General features: G+C 48.2%; 1 protein-coding gene across 1 annotated transcript; it reads right to left on the reverse strand.

Moving 5' to 3' along the window:
* Positions 1-16: 16 nt before the first annotated feature.
* On the reverse strand, positions 17-13,577 carry LOC115182847 (probable E3 ubiquitin-protein ligase HERC1; the record flags this gene model as incomplete). The annotated part of the gene is made up of 7 exons (XM_029744257.1): positions 12,851-13,577; positions 11,856-12,138; positions 9,786-9,984; positions 9,362-9,528; positions 7,916-8,038; positions 643-883; positions 17-138 (listed from the first exon to the last, which is right to left on the reverse strand). Coding segments are annotated over exons 1-7 (1,198 nt in total), but the record flags the coding sequence as incomplete, so codon positions are not given.
* Positions 13,578-16,263: the final 2,686 nt, after the last annotated feature.

The raw sequence follows: 16,263 nt of genomic DNA on the forward strand, positions 1-16,263 counted from the left end.
AGAGAGAGACATTCACCAGCGCGGGCCAGCAGTGTCCTAGCAGCCAGGTCAAAGCGGTGTTTCCTGCTGACAGCAGAGCGACCTCTGGGTGTTGGACCAGAGGAGGCAGAGGCACTGTCCTGGTCCAGACCCTCTGGACTGCAGGGACACAAACACAGCACTCACACAGTCAGTAAACAACCAGCTGTTTTACACATGGAAACTGACAACAGGGACAACACAGCACTCACACAAATCAGAAACATGGAAACAGATTATCTAATATCGCTTTCAATGAGAACTAGTACTTCAATAGCAAACAGTATAGACGGCATCCCTGACTCGTTCTGCGCTGTAGCAGGATGTACTGTAATACATATATATATACAGTACTGCATGTTGTTGTTGAATAGTGAATCTACAGCAGTTGTATCCAAGTGCTACTAAGCACCAAAAAGACAGGAGGAACAAGGCACTTTTCATATAATTCATTAAAATGCCTTTATATTGTGTGGCATGTTCAATGGAAACAAAGTTTAAAAACTCTGTCTGCATGGCCTTCGTCAGAGAGTACTACTAAGCACACTATGTCTAATAGAATGCTGGAGACAGTCATATCTGACCCCGAGGGTCCGTCCTCTAGAACAGGTTCAGTTACTGTACCTCTCACTGAAGCCCTCCTCCATGTCTGCAGCGTCAGCGTTGGCCATATCTCCAGGGGAGTGTAGGTAGCTCCTCTCCAGACTCTTACCCCCTCCCGAGGCTGTGGCCCCTGGGCACGAGGAGCTGTCTGACCCCCGTCCTCCAGAGTGACTCTCATCCTCGTCCTCCTCTGTTCCAGGGTGTTCTATCATCCACATAGCTAGTACTGTGATGTTCTGGGCATCAGCCTCGCCACGAGTACCTGGGGGGGGGGGGGGGGGGGCAGATAGGAACGGATGACTGACTGCTGGTGAAATAAACGCCAGTGTTGCTGCTAACAGGTAGCCACGAGGTTAGAGCGTTGGGCCAGTAACTGAAAAGTCGCTGGTTTTAAATTCCTGAGCCGAAAAGGTGACGAAAAATAATAAATCTGTCACTGTGCCCTTGAGCAAGGCACTTAACCCCAGTTGCTCCGTGGGGGACGGACAACGCTGACCCTGGTCGTGACCCCACTCCCTGCAGGTGTCTCAGGGGGACGGACAACGCTGTGATCCTGGTCGTGACCCCACTCCCTGCAGGTGTCTCAGGGGGACGGACAACGCTGACCCTGGTCGTGACCCCACTCCCTGCAGGTGTCTCAGGGGGACGGACAACGCTGTGATCCTGGTCGTGACCCCACTCCCTGCAGGTGTCTCAGGGGGACGGACAACGCTGTGATCCTGGTCGTGACCCCACTCCCTGCAGGTGTCTCAGGGGGACGGACAACGCTGACCCTGGTCGTGACCCCACTCCCTGCAGGTGTCTCAGGGGGACGGACAACGCTGACCCTGGTCGTGACCCCACTCCCTGCAGGTGTCTCAGGGGGACGGACAACTCTGTGACCCTGGTCGTGACCCCACTCCCTGCAGGTGTCTCAGGGGGACGGACAACGCCGACCCTGGTCGTGACCCCACTCCCTGCAGGTGTCTCAGGGGGACGGACAACGCTGTGATCCTGGTCGTGACCCCACTCCCTGCAGGTGTCTCAGGGGGACGGACAACGCCGACCCTGGTCGTGACCCCACTCCCTGCAGGTGTCTCAGGGGGACGGACAACGCTGACCCTGGTCGTGACCCCACTCCCTGCAGGTGTCTCATGGGGAGTTGGGATATGAAACATTTACATTAAACACTTGTAATGATGAACACTTGAACAAGTCTGTAAACGGGAGAAATATAAGCGGCCCTCCCCAGAATGATTATTACCAGTATAGGTTCCTTCACTGTCCTCATCCTGGGTTCAACCAGTCTGCTCACAAACACACCTCACCCTGGTCCTTGTTTGTAGCCTTTATTTTAACAGGGAAGACACCGTACCAACAGATTCAGCTATTTAAAAAAAGGCACCAATTGGAAAGCTCCATCGGTACCATTTCAAGCTAGCTGTGGAGTGAGCTTACGGGACATTCTGAACTCTGTTACATTGGCTGGGAGAGAGATGGTCCATCAGAAGTGGTTGTATCCTGAATGGCCATTGGCTGGGAGAGAGATGGTCCATCAGAAGTGGTTGTATCCTGAATGGCCATTGGCTGGGAGAGAGATGGTCCATCAGAAGTGGTTGTATCCTGCATGGCCATTGGCTGGGAGAGAGATGGTCCATCAGAAGTGGTTGTATCCTGAATGGCCATTGGCTGGGTAATCGCTCATCCACCTATTTATATGTACATATTCTTATTCCATCCCTTTATATTGTGTGTATAAGGTAGTTGTTGTGGAATTGTTAGATTACTTGTTAGATATTACTGCACTGTCGGAACTAGAAGCACAAGCATTTCACTACACTCTCAATAACATCTGCTAACCATGTGTATGTGACCAATAACATCTGCTAACCATGTGTATGTGACCAATAACATCTGCTAACCATGTGACCAATAACATCTGCTAACCATGTGACCAATAACATCTGCTAACCATGTGTATGTGACCAATAACATCTGCTAACCATGTGGATGTGACCAATAACATCTGCTAACCATGTGACCAATAACATCTGCTAACCATGTGACCAATAACCTCTGCTAACCATGTGACCAATAACATCTGCTAACCATGTGAGCAATAACATCTGCTAACCATGTGTATGTGGCCAATAACATCTGCTAACCATGTGTATGTGACCAATAACATCTGCTAACCATGTGACCAATAACATCTGTTAACCATGTGACCAATAACATCTGCTAACCATGTGTATGTGACCAATAACATCTGCTAACCATGTGACCAATAACATCTGTTAACCATGTGACCAATAACATCTGCTAACCATGTGTATGTGACCAATAACATCTGCTAACCGTGTGTATGTGACCAATAACATCTGCTAACCATGTGTATGTGACCAATAACATCTGCTAACCATGTGTATGTGACCAATAACATCTGCTAACCATGTGTATGTGACCAATAACATCTGCTAACCATGTGTATGTGGCCAATAACATATGCTAACCATGTCTATGTGACCAATAACATCTGCCAACCATGTGTATGTGGCCAATAACATCTGCTAACCATGCGACCAATAACATCTGCTAACCATGTGTCTGTGACCAATAACATCTGCTAACCATGTGTCTGTGACCAATAACATCTGCTAACCATGTCTATGTGACCAAAAACATCTGCTAACCATGTTTATGTGACCAAAAACATCTGCTAACCATGTGTATGTAACCAATAACATCTGCTAACCATGTGACCAATAACATCTGCTAACCATGTGACCAATAACATCTGCTAACCATGTGACCAATAACATCTGCTAACCATGTGTTTGAAGACTATCCCTGTAGTCTCCAGAGTCTTGGTATGAGGTAGTGTATAGTGGAGTGTGTACCTGTAGTCTTGGTATGAGGTAGTGTATAGTGGAGTCTGTACCTGTAGTCTTGGTATGAGGTAGTGTATAGTGAAGTCTGTACCTGTAGTCTTGGTATGAGGTAGTGTATAGTGAAGTCTGTACATGTAGTCTTGGTATGAGGTAGTGTATAGTGGAGTCTGTCCCTGTAGTCTTGGTATGAGGTAGTGTATAGCGGAGTCTGTACCTGTAGTCTTGGTATGAGGTAGTGTATAGTGGAGTCTGTACCTGTAGTCTTGGTATGAGGTAGTGTATAGTGAAGTCTGTAGTCTTGGTATGAGGTAGTGTATAGTGAAGTCTGTACCTGTAGTCTTGGTATGAGGTAGTGTATAGTGAAGTCTGTACCTGTAGTCTTGGTATGAGGTAGTGTATAGTGGAGTCTGTACCTGTAGTCTTGGTATGAGGTAGTGTATAGTGAAGTCTGTACCTGTAGTCTTGGTATGAGGTAGTGTATAGTGAAGTCTGTACCTGTAGTCTTGGTATGAGGTAGTGTATAGTGGAATCTGTACCTGTAGTCTTGGTATGAGGTAGTGTATAGTGAAGTCTGTACCTGTAGTCTTGGTATGAGGTAGTGTATAGTGGAGTCTGTACCTGTAGTCTTGGTATGAGGTAGTGTATAGTGAAGTCTGTACCTGTAGTCTTGGTATGAGGTAGTGTATAGTGAAGTCTGTACCTGTAGTCTTGGTATGAGGTAGTGTATAGTGGAGTCTGTACCTGTAGTCTTGGTATGAGGTAGTGTATAGTGAAGTCTGTACCTGTAGTCTTGGTATGAGGTAGTGTATAGTGAAGTCTGTCCCTGTAGTCTTGGTATGAGGTAGTGTATAGTGGAGTCTGTACCTGTAGTCTTGGTATGAGGTAGTGTATAGTGGAGTCTGTACCTGTAGTCTTGGTATGAGGTAGTGTATAGTGGAGTCTGTACCTGTAGTCTTGGTATGAGGTAGTGTATAGTGAAGTCTGTAGTCTTGGTATGAGGTAGTGTATAGTGAAGTCTGTATCTGTAGTCTTGGTATGAGGTAGTGTATAGTGAAGTCTGTAGTCTTGGTATGAGGTAGTGTATAGTGGAGTCTGTACCTGTAGTCTTGGTATGAGGTAGTGTATAGTGGAGTCTGTACCTGTAGTCTTGGTATGAGGTAGTGTATAGTGAAGTCTGTAGTCTTGGTATGAGGTAGTGTATAGTGAAGTCTGTACCTGTAGTCTTGGTATGAGGTAGTGTATAGTGAAGTCTGTACCTGTAGTCTTGGTATGAGGTAGTGTATAGTGGAGTCTGTACCTGTAGTCTTGGTATGAGGTAGTGTATAGTGAAGTCTGTACCTGTAGTCTTGGTATGAGGTAGTGTATAGTGAAGTCTGTACCTGTAGTCTTGGTATGAGGTAGTGTATAGTGGAATCTGTACCTGTAGTCTTGGTATGAGGTAGTGTATAGTGAAGTCTTTAGTCTTGGTATGAGGTAGTGTATAGTGGAGTCTGTCCCTGTAGTCTTGGTATGAGGTAGTGTATAGTGGAGTCTGTACCTGTAGTCTTGGTATGAGGTAGTGTATAGTGAAGTCTGTACCTGTAGTCTTGGTATGAGGTAGTGTATAGTGAAGTCTGTACCTGTAGTCTTGGTATGAGGTAGTGTATAGTGGAGTCTGTACCTGTAGTCTTGGTATGAGGTAGTGTATAGTGAAGTCTGTACCTGTAGTCTTGGTATGAGGTAGTGTATAGTGAAGTCTGTACCTGTAGTCTTGGTATGAGGTAGTGTATAGTGGAGTCTGTACCTGTAGTCTTGGTATGAGGTAGTGTATAGTGGAGTCTGTACCTGTAGTCTTGGTATGAGGTAGTATATAGTGAAGTCTGTACCTGTAGTCTTGGTATGAGGTAGTGTATAGTGAAGTCTGTACCTGTAGTCTTGGTATGAGGTAGTGTATAGTGGAGTCTGTACCTGTAGTCTTGGTATGAGGTAGTGTATAGTGGAGTCTGTACCTGTAGTCTTGGTATGAGGTAGTGTATAGTGAAGTCTGTACCTGTAGTCTTGGTATGAGGTAGTGTATAGTGAAGTCTGTACCTGTAGTCTTGGTATGAGGTAGTGTATAGTGGAGTCTGTACCTGTAGTCTTGGTATGAGGTAGTGTATAGTGAAGTCTGTACCTGTAGTCTTGGTATGAGGTAGTGTATAGTGGAGTCTGTACCTGTAGTCTTGGTATGAGGTAGTGTATAGTGAAGTCTGTACCTGTAGTCTTGGTATGAGGTAGTGTATAGTGGAGTCTGTACCTGTAGTCTTGGTATGAGGTAGTGTATAGTGGAGTCTGTACCTGTAGTCTTGGTATGAGGTAGTGTATAGTGGAGTCTGTACCTGTAGTCTTGGTATGAGGTAGTGTATAGTGAAGTCTGTAGTCTTGGTATGAGGTAGTGTATAGTGAAGTCTGTACCTGTAGTCTTGGTATGAGGTAGTGTATAGTGAAGTCTGTACCTGTAGTCTTGGTATGAGGTAGTGTATAGTGGAGTCTGTACCTGTAGTCTTGGTATGAGGTAGTATATAGTGAAGTCTGTACCTGTAGTCTTGGTATGAGGTAGTGTATAGTGAAGTCTGTACCTGTAGTCTTGGTATGAGGTAGTGTATAGTGAAGTCTGTACCTGTAGTCTTGGTATGAGGTAGTGTATAGTGGAATCTGTACCTGTAGTCTTGGTATGAGGTAGTGTATAGTGAAGTCTTTAGTCTTGGTATGAGGTAGTGTATAGTGGAGTCTGTCCCTGTAGTCTTGGTATGAGGTAGTGTATAGTGGAGTCTGTACCTGTAGTCTTGGTATGAGGTAGTGTATAGTGGAGTCTGTACCTGTAGTCTTGGTATGAGGTAGTGTATAGTGAAGTCTGTACCTGTAGTCTTGGTATGAGGTAGTGTATAGTGGAGTCTGTACCTGTAGTCTTGGTATGAGGTAGTGTATAGTGAAGTCTGTACCTGTAGTCTTGGTATGAGGTAGTGTATAGTGAAGTCTGTACCTGTAGTCTTGGTATGAGGTAGTGTATAGTGGAGTCTGTACCTGTAGTCTTGGTATGAGGTAGTGTATAGTGGAGTCTGTACCTGTAGTCTTGGTATGAGGTAGTGTATAGTGGAGTCTGTACCTGTAGTCTTGGTATGAGGTAGTGTATAGTGAAGTCTGTACCTGTAGTCTTGGTATGAGGTAGTGTATAGTGGAGTGTGTACCTGTAGTCTTGGTATGAGGTAGTGTATAGTGAAGTCTGTACCTGTAGTCTTGGTATGAGGTAGTGTATAGTGGAGTCTGTACCTGTAGTCTTGGTATGAGGTAGTGTATAGTGGAGTCTGTACCTGTAGTCTTGGTATGAGGTAGTGTATAGTGGAGTCTGTACCTGTAGTCTTGGTATGAGGTAGTGTATAGTGAAGTCTGTAGTCTTGGTATGAGGTAGTGTATAGTGAAGTCTGTCCCTGTAGTCTTGGTATGAGGTAGTGTATAGTGGAGTCTGTACCTGTAGTCTTGGTATGAGGTAGTGTATAGTGGAGTCTGTACCTGTAGTCTTGGTATGAGGTAGTGTATAGTGAAGTCTGTACCTGTAGTCTTGGTATGAGGTAGTGTATAGTGAAGTCTGTACCTGTAGTCTTGGTATGAGGTAGTGTATAGTGAAGTCTGTACCTGTAGTCTTGGTATGAGGTAGTGTATAGTGAAGTCTTTAGTCTTGGTATGAGGTAGTGTATAGTGGAGTCTGTCCCTGTAGTCTTGGTATGAGGTAGTGTATAGTGGAGTCTGTACCTGTAGTCTTGGTATGAGGTAGTGTATAGTGGAGTCTGTACCTGTAGTCTTGGTATGAGGTAGTGTATAGTGAAGTCTGTACCTGTAGTCTTGGTATGAGGTAGTGTATAGTGGAGTCTGTACCTGTAGTCTTGGTATGAGGTAGTGTATAGTGAAGTCTGTACCTGTAGTCTTGGTATGAGGTAGTGTATAGTGAAGTCTGTACCTGTAGTCTTGGTATGAGGTAGTGTATAGTGGAGTCTGTACCTGTAGTCTTGGTATGAGGTAGTGTATAGTGGAGTCTGTACCTGTAGTCTTGGTATGAGGTAGTATATAGTGTAGTCTGTACCTGTAGTCTTGGTATGAGGTAGTGTATAGTGAAGTCTGTACCTGTAGTCTTGGTATGAGGTAGTGTATAGTGGAGTCTGTACCTGTAGTCTTGGTATGAGGTAGTGTATAGTGGAGTCTGTACCTGTAGTCTTGGTATGAGGTAGTGTATAGTGAAGTCTGTACCTGTAGTCTTGGTATGAGGTAGTGTATAGTGAAGTCTGTACCTGTAGTCTTGGTATGAGGTAGTGTATAGTGGAGTCTGTACCTGTAGTCTTGGTATGAGGTAGTGTATAGTGGAATCTGTACCTGTAGTCTTGGTATGAGGTAGTGTATAGTGGAATCTGTACCTGTCCCTGTAGCCTCCAGAGCCTTGGTGATCTGCCTCAGAGAGAAGCCCATCTCCAGGAGGGGCACAGCGATGGCCGGAGGGGGAGGGGAGGTGGACAGTCTGCTGCTGGGGTCCGACAGGGCTGGAGAGGACAACAATTACAGGACAGGAAGTTACCATCACATACAGAGACAAACAGGAAGTTACCATCACATACAGAGACAAACAGGACTGGGGGAGGATGTTACCATCACATACAGGACTGGGGAGGATGTTACCATCACAAACAGGACTGGGGAGGATGTTACCATCACATACAGGACTGGGGAGGATGTTACCATCACAAACAGGACTGGGGAGGATGTTACCATCACATACAGGACTGGGGAGGATGTTACCATCACATACGGGACTGGGGAGGATGTTACCATCACATACAGGACTGGGGAGGATGTTACCATCACATACAGAGACAAACAGAACTGGGGAGGATGTTACCATCACAAACAGGACTGGGGAGGATGTTACCATCACATACAGGACTGGGGAGGATGTTACCATCACATACAGGACTGGGGAGGACGTTACCATCACATACAGAGACAAACAGAACTGGGGAGGATGTTACCATCACATACAGACAAACAGGACTGGGGAGGATGTTACCATCACATACAGGACTGAGGAGGATGTTACCATCACATACAGACAAACAGGACTGGGGAGGATGTTACCATCACATACAGGACTGGGGAGGATGTTACCATCACAAACAGGACTGGGGAGGATGCTACCATCACATACAGGACTGGGGAGGATGTTACCATCACATACGGGACTGGGGAGGATGTTACCATCACATACAGGACTGGGGAGGATGTTACCATCACATACAGAGACATACAGGACTGGGGAGGATGTTACCATCACATACAGGACTGGGGAGGATGTTACCATCACAAACAGGACTGGGGAGGATGTTACCATCACATACAGGACTGGGATGTTACCATCACATACAGGACTGGGGAGGATGTAACCATCACATACAGGACTGGGGAGGATGTTACCATCACATACAGGACTGGGGAGGATGTTACCATCACATACAGGACTGGGGAGGATGTTACCATCACAAACAGGACTGGGGAGGATGTAACCATCACATACAGGACTGGGGAGGATGTTACCATCACATACAGGACTGGGGAGGATGTTACCATCACATACAGGACTGGGGAGGATGTTACCATCACAAACAGGACTGGGGAGGATGTTACCATCACATACGGGACTGGGGAGGATGTTACCATCACATACAGGACTGGGGAGGATGTTACCATCACATACAGGACTGGGGAGGATGTTACCATCACATACAGAGACATACAGGACTGGGGAGGATGTAACCATCACAAACAGATACAAACAGGACTGGGGGAGGTGCTTGGTGAGTAATACATACATGTCCCTGTCCTGTTGGCTGGTCTGGAGGTCTGGGTCTCGGGGGAGGAAAGGCTCTGTCTCCGGCCCACCTCATCAGAGGGAGACGTGGGGAGAGAAGACACCGGGGGCGTCTGGGCACGACGCGTTGGCAGCAGGGTGGTGGTCGGGTAGCTCGAGAACATTTGCCTGTAAAGACGAGGCATTGTAATAAAAGCCTTGACTTTAAAAAGGTTTCCACAGTGTGTGTGTGTGTGTGTGTGTGTGTGTGTGTGTGTGTGTGTGTGTGTGTGTGTGTGTATAGAGGTTCTATATACCTGAGCAGGCTAAGAGGCATGACCCCAGGGGACTCTGAGGCAGGGACAGTGTGTGTGTGTGTGTGTGTGTGTGTGTGTGTGTGTGTGTGTGTGTGTGTATATATATATATATATAGAGGTCCTATATACCTGAGCAGGCTAAGAGGCATGACCCCAGGGGACTCTGAGGCAGGGACAGTCTCTGTGTCAGTAACAGGTGTAGTGGCTGTGGTAGTGTCCTCCAGAGAGGAGCTCATGAAGGAGGTGGTGCTGGAGGCAGAGGGGCTGGTGGTGATGGGGGTCTGGGCCTGCTGCTCTCCCTGCGCACCCTCCTCACACTCTGGGTCAGCTAACACACCGGGAGAGAGACCACACACTCTTAGTACAGAGTTAACACAGGGTTACAACAGAGTTAGTACAGGGTTACAACAGGGTTACAGAGTTAGTACAGAGGTAGAACAGAGTTAGAACATAGAACAGAGTTAGAACATAGAGCAGAGTTAGAACATAGAACAGAGTTAGAACAGAGTTAGAACAGAGTTAGAACAGAGTTAGCATAGAGTTAGCATAGAGTTAGCATAGAGTAGTACAGAGTTAGAACAGAGTTAGAACAGAGTTAGAACATAGAACAGGGTTAGTACAGAGTTAGAACAGGGTTAGAACAGAGTTAGAACAGAGTTAGAACATAGAACAGGGTTAGAACAGAGTTAGAACAGAGTTAGAATAGAGTTAGAACAGAGTTAGAACATAGAACAGGGTTAGAACAGAGTTAGAACAGAGTTAGAATAGAGTTAGAACATAGAACAGAGTTAGAACAGAGTTAGAATAGAGTTAGAACATAGAACAGAGTTAGAACATAGAACAGAGTTAGAACAGAGTTAGAACATAGAACAGAGTTAGAACATAGAACAGAGTTAGAATAGAGTTAGAACATAGAACAGAGTTAGAACATAGAACAGAGTTAGAACATAGAACAGAGTTAGAATAGAGTTAGAACATAGAACAGAGTTAGAACATAGAACAGAGTTAGAACAGAGTTAGAACAGAGTTAGAATAGAGTTAGAACATAGAACAGAGTTAGAACAGAGTTAGAACAGAGTTAGAACATAGAACAGAGTTAGAACATAGAACAGAGTTAGAACATAGAACAGGGCGTTAGTACAGAGTTACAAGAGTGACAACAAAGTTAGTACAGAGTTACAACAGTGTTAGACCATAGAACAGAGTACAACAGAGTTACAACAGTGTTAGAACAGAGTTAGTAAAAAGTAAAGAGTTAGTAAAGCATTAGAACAGAGTTAGAGCATAGAACAGAGTTAGAAACATAGTTACAACAGAGGTAATACAGAGGTAGTAGAGTTAGTACAGAGTTAGTACAGGGTTAGAACAGAGTTAGAACATAGTACAGGGTTAGTACAGGGTTAGAACAGAGTTAGCACAGGGTTAGAACAGAGTTAGAACAGAGTTACAACAAAGTTACAACAAAGTTAGATCAGAGTTAGAACAGAGTTAGAACAGAGTTAGAACAGAGTTAGAACAGAGTTACAACAAAGTTACAACAAAGTTAGATCAGAGTTAGAACAGTGTTAGCACAGAGTTAGAACATAGAACAGGGTTAGAACAGAATTAGAACAGAGTTAGAATAGAGTTAGAACAGAGAACAGAGTTAGAACAGAGTTAGAACAGAGTTAGCATAGAGTTAGCATAGAGTTAGAACAGAGTTAGAACAGAGTTAGAACAGAGTTAGAACAGAGTTAGAACAGAGTTAGAACAGTGTTAGCACAGAGTTAGAACATAGAACAGAGTTAGTACAGAGTTACAACAGAGTTAGACCATAGAAGAGAGTTAGAACAGGGTTAAATCATAGAACAGAGTACAACAGAGTTACAACAGTGTTAGTAAAGAGTTAGAACAGAGTTAGACCATAGAACAGAGTTAGAACAGAGTTAGAACAGGGTTACAACAGAGAACAGAGTTAGAAGATCCCAGGAAGGCCCCAGGAAGGCCCCAGGAAGACCCCAGGAAGACCCCAGGAAGACCCCAGGAAGACCCCAGGAATACCCCAGGAAGACTCCAGGAATACCCCAGGAAGACTCCAGGAATACCCCAGGAAGACTCCAGGAATACCCCAGGAAGACCCCAGGAATACCCCAGTCCAGGGCCAGAGATGGAAAAGCCTTCCCAAACAAACAACATGTTATTTTTCTCAGTGTTACTCACCAGGTCTGGCCTTGCCCCCACTGCAGTGTTCATCCAGCAGCCCGCTGACCACCAATTTATAGATCATGGCCTGAGCCCTCTCCAAATCGGCCAATCCCAACGCCCGCTTGATGGGTGACCTCATCACGGCCCGCTTGACCATGTGACGCATCAGGAACTGCAGTGCCGCCCTCATCTCAACTTCCTCCTGGCACACGGGTGAGGGCGCTGCGCCACTAGGGGTGGACCCGGCGTTCAGGTCTGCATTGTGTCCACTGGGAGCAGGCTCCGGCTGAACCTGGACCTATTACAGAGTGGGCCGTTAGCAGACACTTTGATTGAACCTGGACCTATTACAGAGTGGGCCGTTAGCAGACACTTTGATTGAACCTGGACCTATTACAGAGTGGGCCAATAGCAGACACTTTGATTGAACCTGGACCTATTACAGAGTGGGGCCGTTAGCAGACACTTTGATTGAACCTGGACCTATTACAGAGTGGGCCGTTAGCAGACACTTTGATTGAACCTGGACCTATTACAGAGTGGGCCAATAGCAGACACTTTGATTGAACCTGGACCTATTACAGAGTGGGCCGTTAGCAGACACTTTGATTGAACCTGGACCTATTACAGAGTGGCCCGTTAGCAGACGTTTTGATTAAACCTGGACCTATTACAGAGTGGGCCGTTAGCAGACACTTTGATTGAACCTGGACCTATTACAGAGTGGTGCCAATATCAGACACTTTGATTGAACCTGGACCTATTACAGAGTGGGCCGTTAGCAGACACTTTGATTGAACCTGGACCTATTACAGAGTGGGCCGTTAGCAGACACTTTGATTGAACCTGGACCTATTACAGAGTGGGCCAATAGCAGACACTTTGATTGACTAAACACATTTACAGTATACTTGGGGCCAGAGACATTTTGTGCATTTCTCAGAGAGGTACTATATGATGTGAGAGCAATGCGGGATTCGAACCCACAACCCTGATGAAAGATTACTAACCTTGGGTATGAGCAGCAGCTCAACATACTTGGAGCAGGAGAGCAGGGTGCTGAGGGCCTTCATGGCCCCCAGGTAGAGGTAGGACAGCTGCACCGCATGGATCTCAGACTGACTGGCCCCTGAGGAGGGAGAGCCCTCATGGCCCTTCCTCCTGTTACCCTCCTGGGGGGTCTGAGGAGCAGGGGAGAGGGTCTCTGGTCCTCCTCCACCCTGGTGTTGGGTGTCCAAGGCGCAGATCTCGCTCTCTGATTTCGAGTTGGGCACCGAGTGGGCTTTGACCTCGTCCAGGCTGTGTGACACTCTCAGATCAGAGGTTGTCGTCGTGGTGACGGTCCCCGTCGTTGTTGTGTCCTTGGGGTCTGGGGAGACCCTGTGTTGGTGGCTCTGCTCTGTGTCACTAGGTTTGTTGTTGATGTCGTCATTTGTCGTGGCGGTCGTCGTCGTTGTATCGTGACCTCCGTTGCTACGGTGTCTCTTCTCGTGACGCCGGGCGCTCAGCTTCCCAGCGTCCTCGTGGATGGAGGTGAGATAGGTGAGGTCGAGGAGCAGGGAAGCGGTGAGGCCTCGGAAGCGCGACACGTCAAAAGGCAGCGGCTCGCAGGGCTCCAGGTTGTACAGGGGAGTGTCACTAGGCGACCAGAAAGTTGGGAAGCTTTAATGAAGAACCAGAAGTGGAGGAACACAAGGAAACACAGAGTAAAGGAAACAAGGAGAGGAAGAACACATGGTAGAGGAGTGGAGGATGGATGGATGGTGGATGGATGGTAGTCTGGGGGATGGATGGTAGTCTGGGGGATGGATGGTAGTCTGGGGGATGGATGGTAGTCTGGGGGATGGATGGTAGTCTGGGATGGATGGTAGTCTGGGGGATGGATGGTAGTCTGGGGGATGGATGGTAGTCTGGGGGATGGATGGATGGTAGTCTGGGGGATGGATGGTAGTCTGGGGGATGGATGGATGGCTGGGGGATGGATGGGTGATGGATGGATGGTAGTCTGGGGGATGGATGGATGGATGGTAGTCTGGGGGATGGATGGTAGTCTGGGGGATGGATGGTAGTCTGGGGATGGATGGATGGTAGTCTGGGGGATGGATGGATGGATGGTAGTCTGGGGGATGGATGGATGGATGGTAGTCTGGGGGATGGATGGATGGTAGTCTGGGGATGGATGGATGGATGGTAGTCTGGGGGATGGATGGTAGTCTGGGGGATGGATGGATGGATGGTAGTCTGGGGGAGGGACGGATGGTAGTCTGAGGGATGGATGGATGGTAGTCTGGGGGATGGATGGTAGTCTGGGGGATGGATGGATGGATGGTAGTCTGGGGGAGGGACGGATGGTAGTCTGAGGGATGGATGGATGGTAGTCTGGGGGATGGATGGTAGTCTGGGGGATGGATGGATGGTAGTCTGGGGGAGGGACGGATGGTAGTCTGAGGGATGGATGGATGGTAGTCTGGGGGATGGATGGATGGTAGTCTGGGGGATGGATGGTAGTCTGGGGGATGGGATGGTAGTCTGGGGGATGGATGGTAGTCTGGGGGATGGATGGTAGTCTGGGGGATGGATGGATGGTAGTCTGGGGGATGGATGGTAGTCTGGGGGATGGATGGATGGCTGGGGGATGGATGGGTGATGGATGGATGGATGGTAGTCTGGGGGATGGATGGATGGATGGTAGTCTGGGGGATGGATGGTAGTCTGGGGGATGGATGGTAGTCTGGGGGATGGATGGATGGTAGTCTGGGGGATGGATGGATGGATGGTAGTCTGGGGGATGGATGGATGGATGGTAGTCTGGGGGATGGATGGATGGTAGTCTGGGGGATGGATGGATGGATGGTAGTCTGGGGGATGGATGGTAGTCTGGGGGATGGATGGATGGATGGTAGTCTGGGGGAGGGACGGATGGTAGTCTGAGGGATGGATGGATGGTAGTCTGGGGGATGGATGGTAGTCTGGGGGATGGATGGATGGATGGTAGTCTGGGGGAGGGACGGATGGTAGTCTGAGGGATGGATGGATGGTAGTCTGAGGGATGGATGGTAGTCTGGGGGATGGATGGATGGTAGTCTGAGGGATGGATGGTAGTCTGGGGGGATGGATGGATGGTAGTCTGAGGGATGGATGGTAGTCTGGGGGGGGGAGGGATGGTAGTCTGGGGGATGGATGGTAGTCTGAGGGATGGATGGTAGTCTGAGGGATGGATGGTAGTCTGGGGGATGGATGGTAGTCTGAGGGATGGATGGTAGTCTGAGGGATGGACGGATGGTAGTCTGGGGGATGGATGGATGGTAGTCTGGGGGATGGATGGCTGGGGGATGATGGATGGTAGTCTGAGGGATGGATGGTAGTCTGGGGGATGGATGGTAGTCTGGGGGATGGATGGTAGTCTGGGGGATGGATGGTAGTCTTGGGGATGGATGGATGGCTGGGGGATGATGGATGGTAGTCTGGGGGATGGATGATAGTCTGGGAGAGGGATGGATGGTAGTCTGGGTGATGATGGATGGCTGGGGGATGATGGATGGGGAATGATGGATGGATGGCTGGTAGTCTGGGGGATGGATGGATGGCTGGGGGATGGATGGGTGATGGATGGATGGTAGTCTGGGGGATGGATGGATGGTAGTCTGGGGGATGGATGGATGGTAGTCTGGGGGATGGATGGGTGATGGATGGATGGTAGTCTGGGGGATGGATGGATGGTAGTCTGGGGGATGGATGGATGGCTGGGGGATGACGGATGGCTGGGGGATGACGGATGGCTGGGGGATGGATGGTAGTCTGGGGGATGGATGGATGGCTGGGGGATGGATGGATGGCTGGGGGATGACGGATGGCTGGGGGATTGATGGATGGATGGGTGACGGATGGATGGATGGTAGTCTAGGGATGGCTGGGGAGGGATGGTAGTCTGGGGGATGATGGATGGATGGTAGTCTGGGGGATGGACGGATGGTAGTCTGAGGGATGGATGGTAGTCTGGGGGATGGATGGTAGTCTGGGGGATGGATGGTAGTCTGGGGGATGGATGGATGGTAGTCTGGGGGATGGATGGTAGTCTGGGGGATGGATGATAGTCTGGGGGATGGATGGATGGTAGTGTGGGGGATGGATGGTAGTCTGGGAGAGGGATGGATGGTAGTCTGGGGGAGGGACGGATGGTAGTCTGGGGGGAGGGACGGATGGTAGTCTGGGGGAGGGATGGATGGTAGTGTGGGGGATGGATGGTAGTCTGGGAGAGGGATGGATGGTAGTCTGGGGGAGGGACGGATGGTAGTCTGGGGGAGGGACGGATGGTAGTCTGGGGGATGGATGGTAGTCTGGGGGATGGATGGATGGTAGTGTGGGGGATGGATGGTAGTCTGGGAGAGGGATGGATGGTAGTCTGGGGGAGGGACGGATGGTA

This window comes from Salmo trutta, unplaced genomic scaffold, assembly GCF_901001165.1.
Source record: "Salmo trutta unplaced genomic scaffold, fSalTru1.1, whole genome shotgun sequence".
Classification (NCBI taxonomy): Eukaryota; Metazoa; Chordata; class Actinopteri; order Salmoniformes; family Salmonidae; genus Salmo; species Salmo trutta.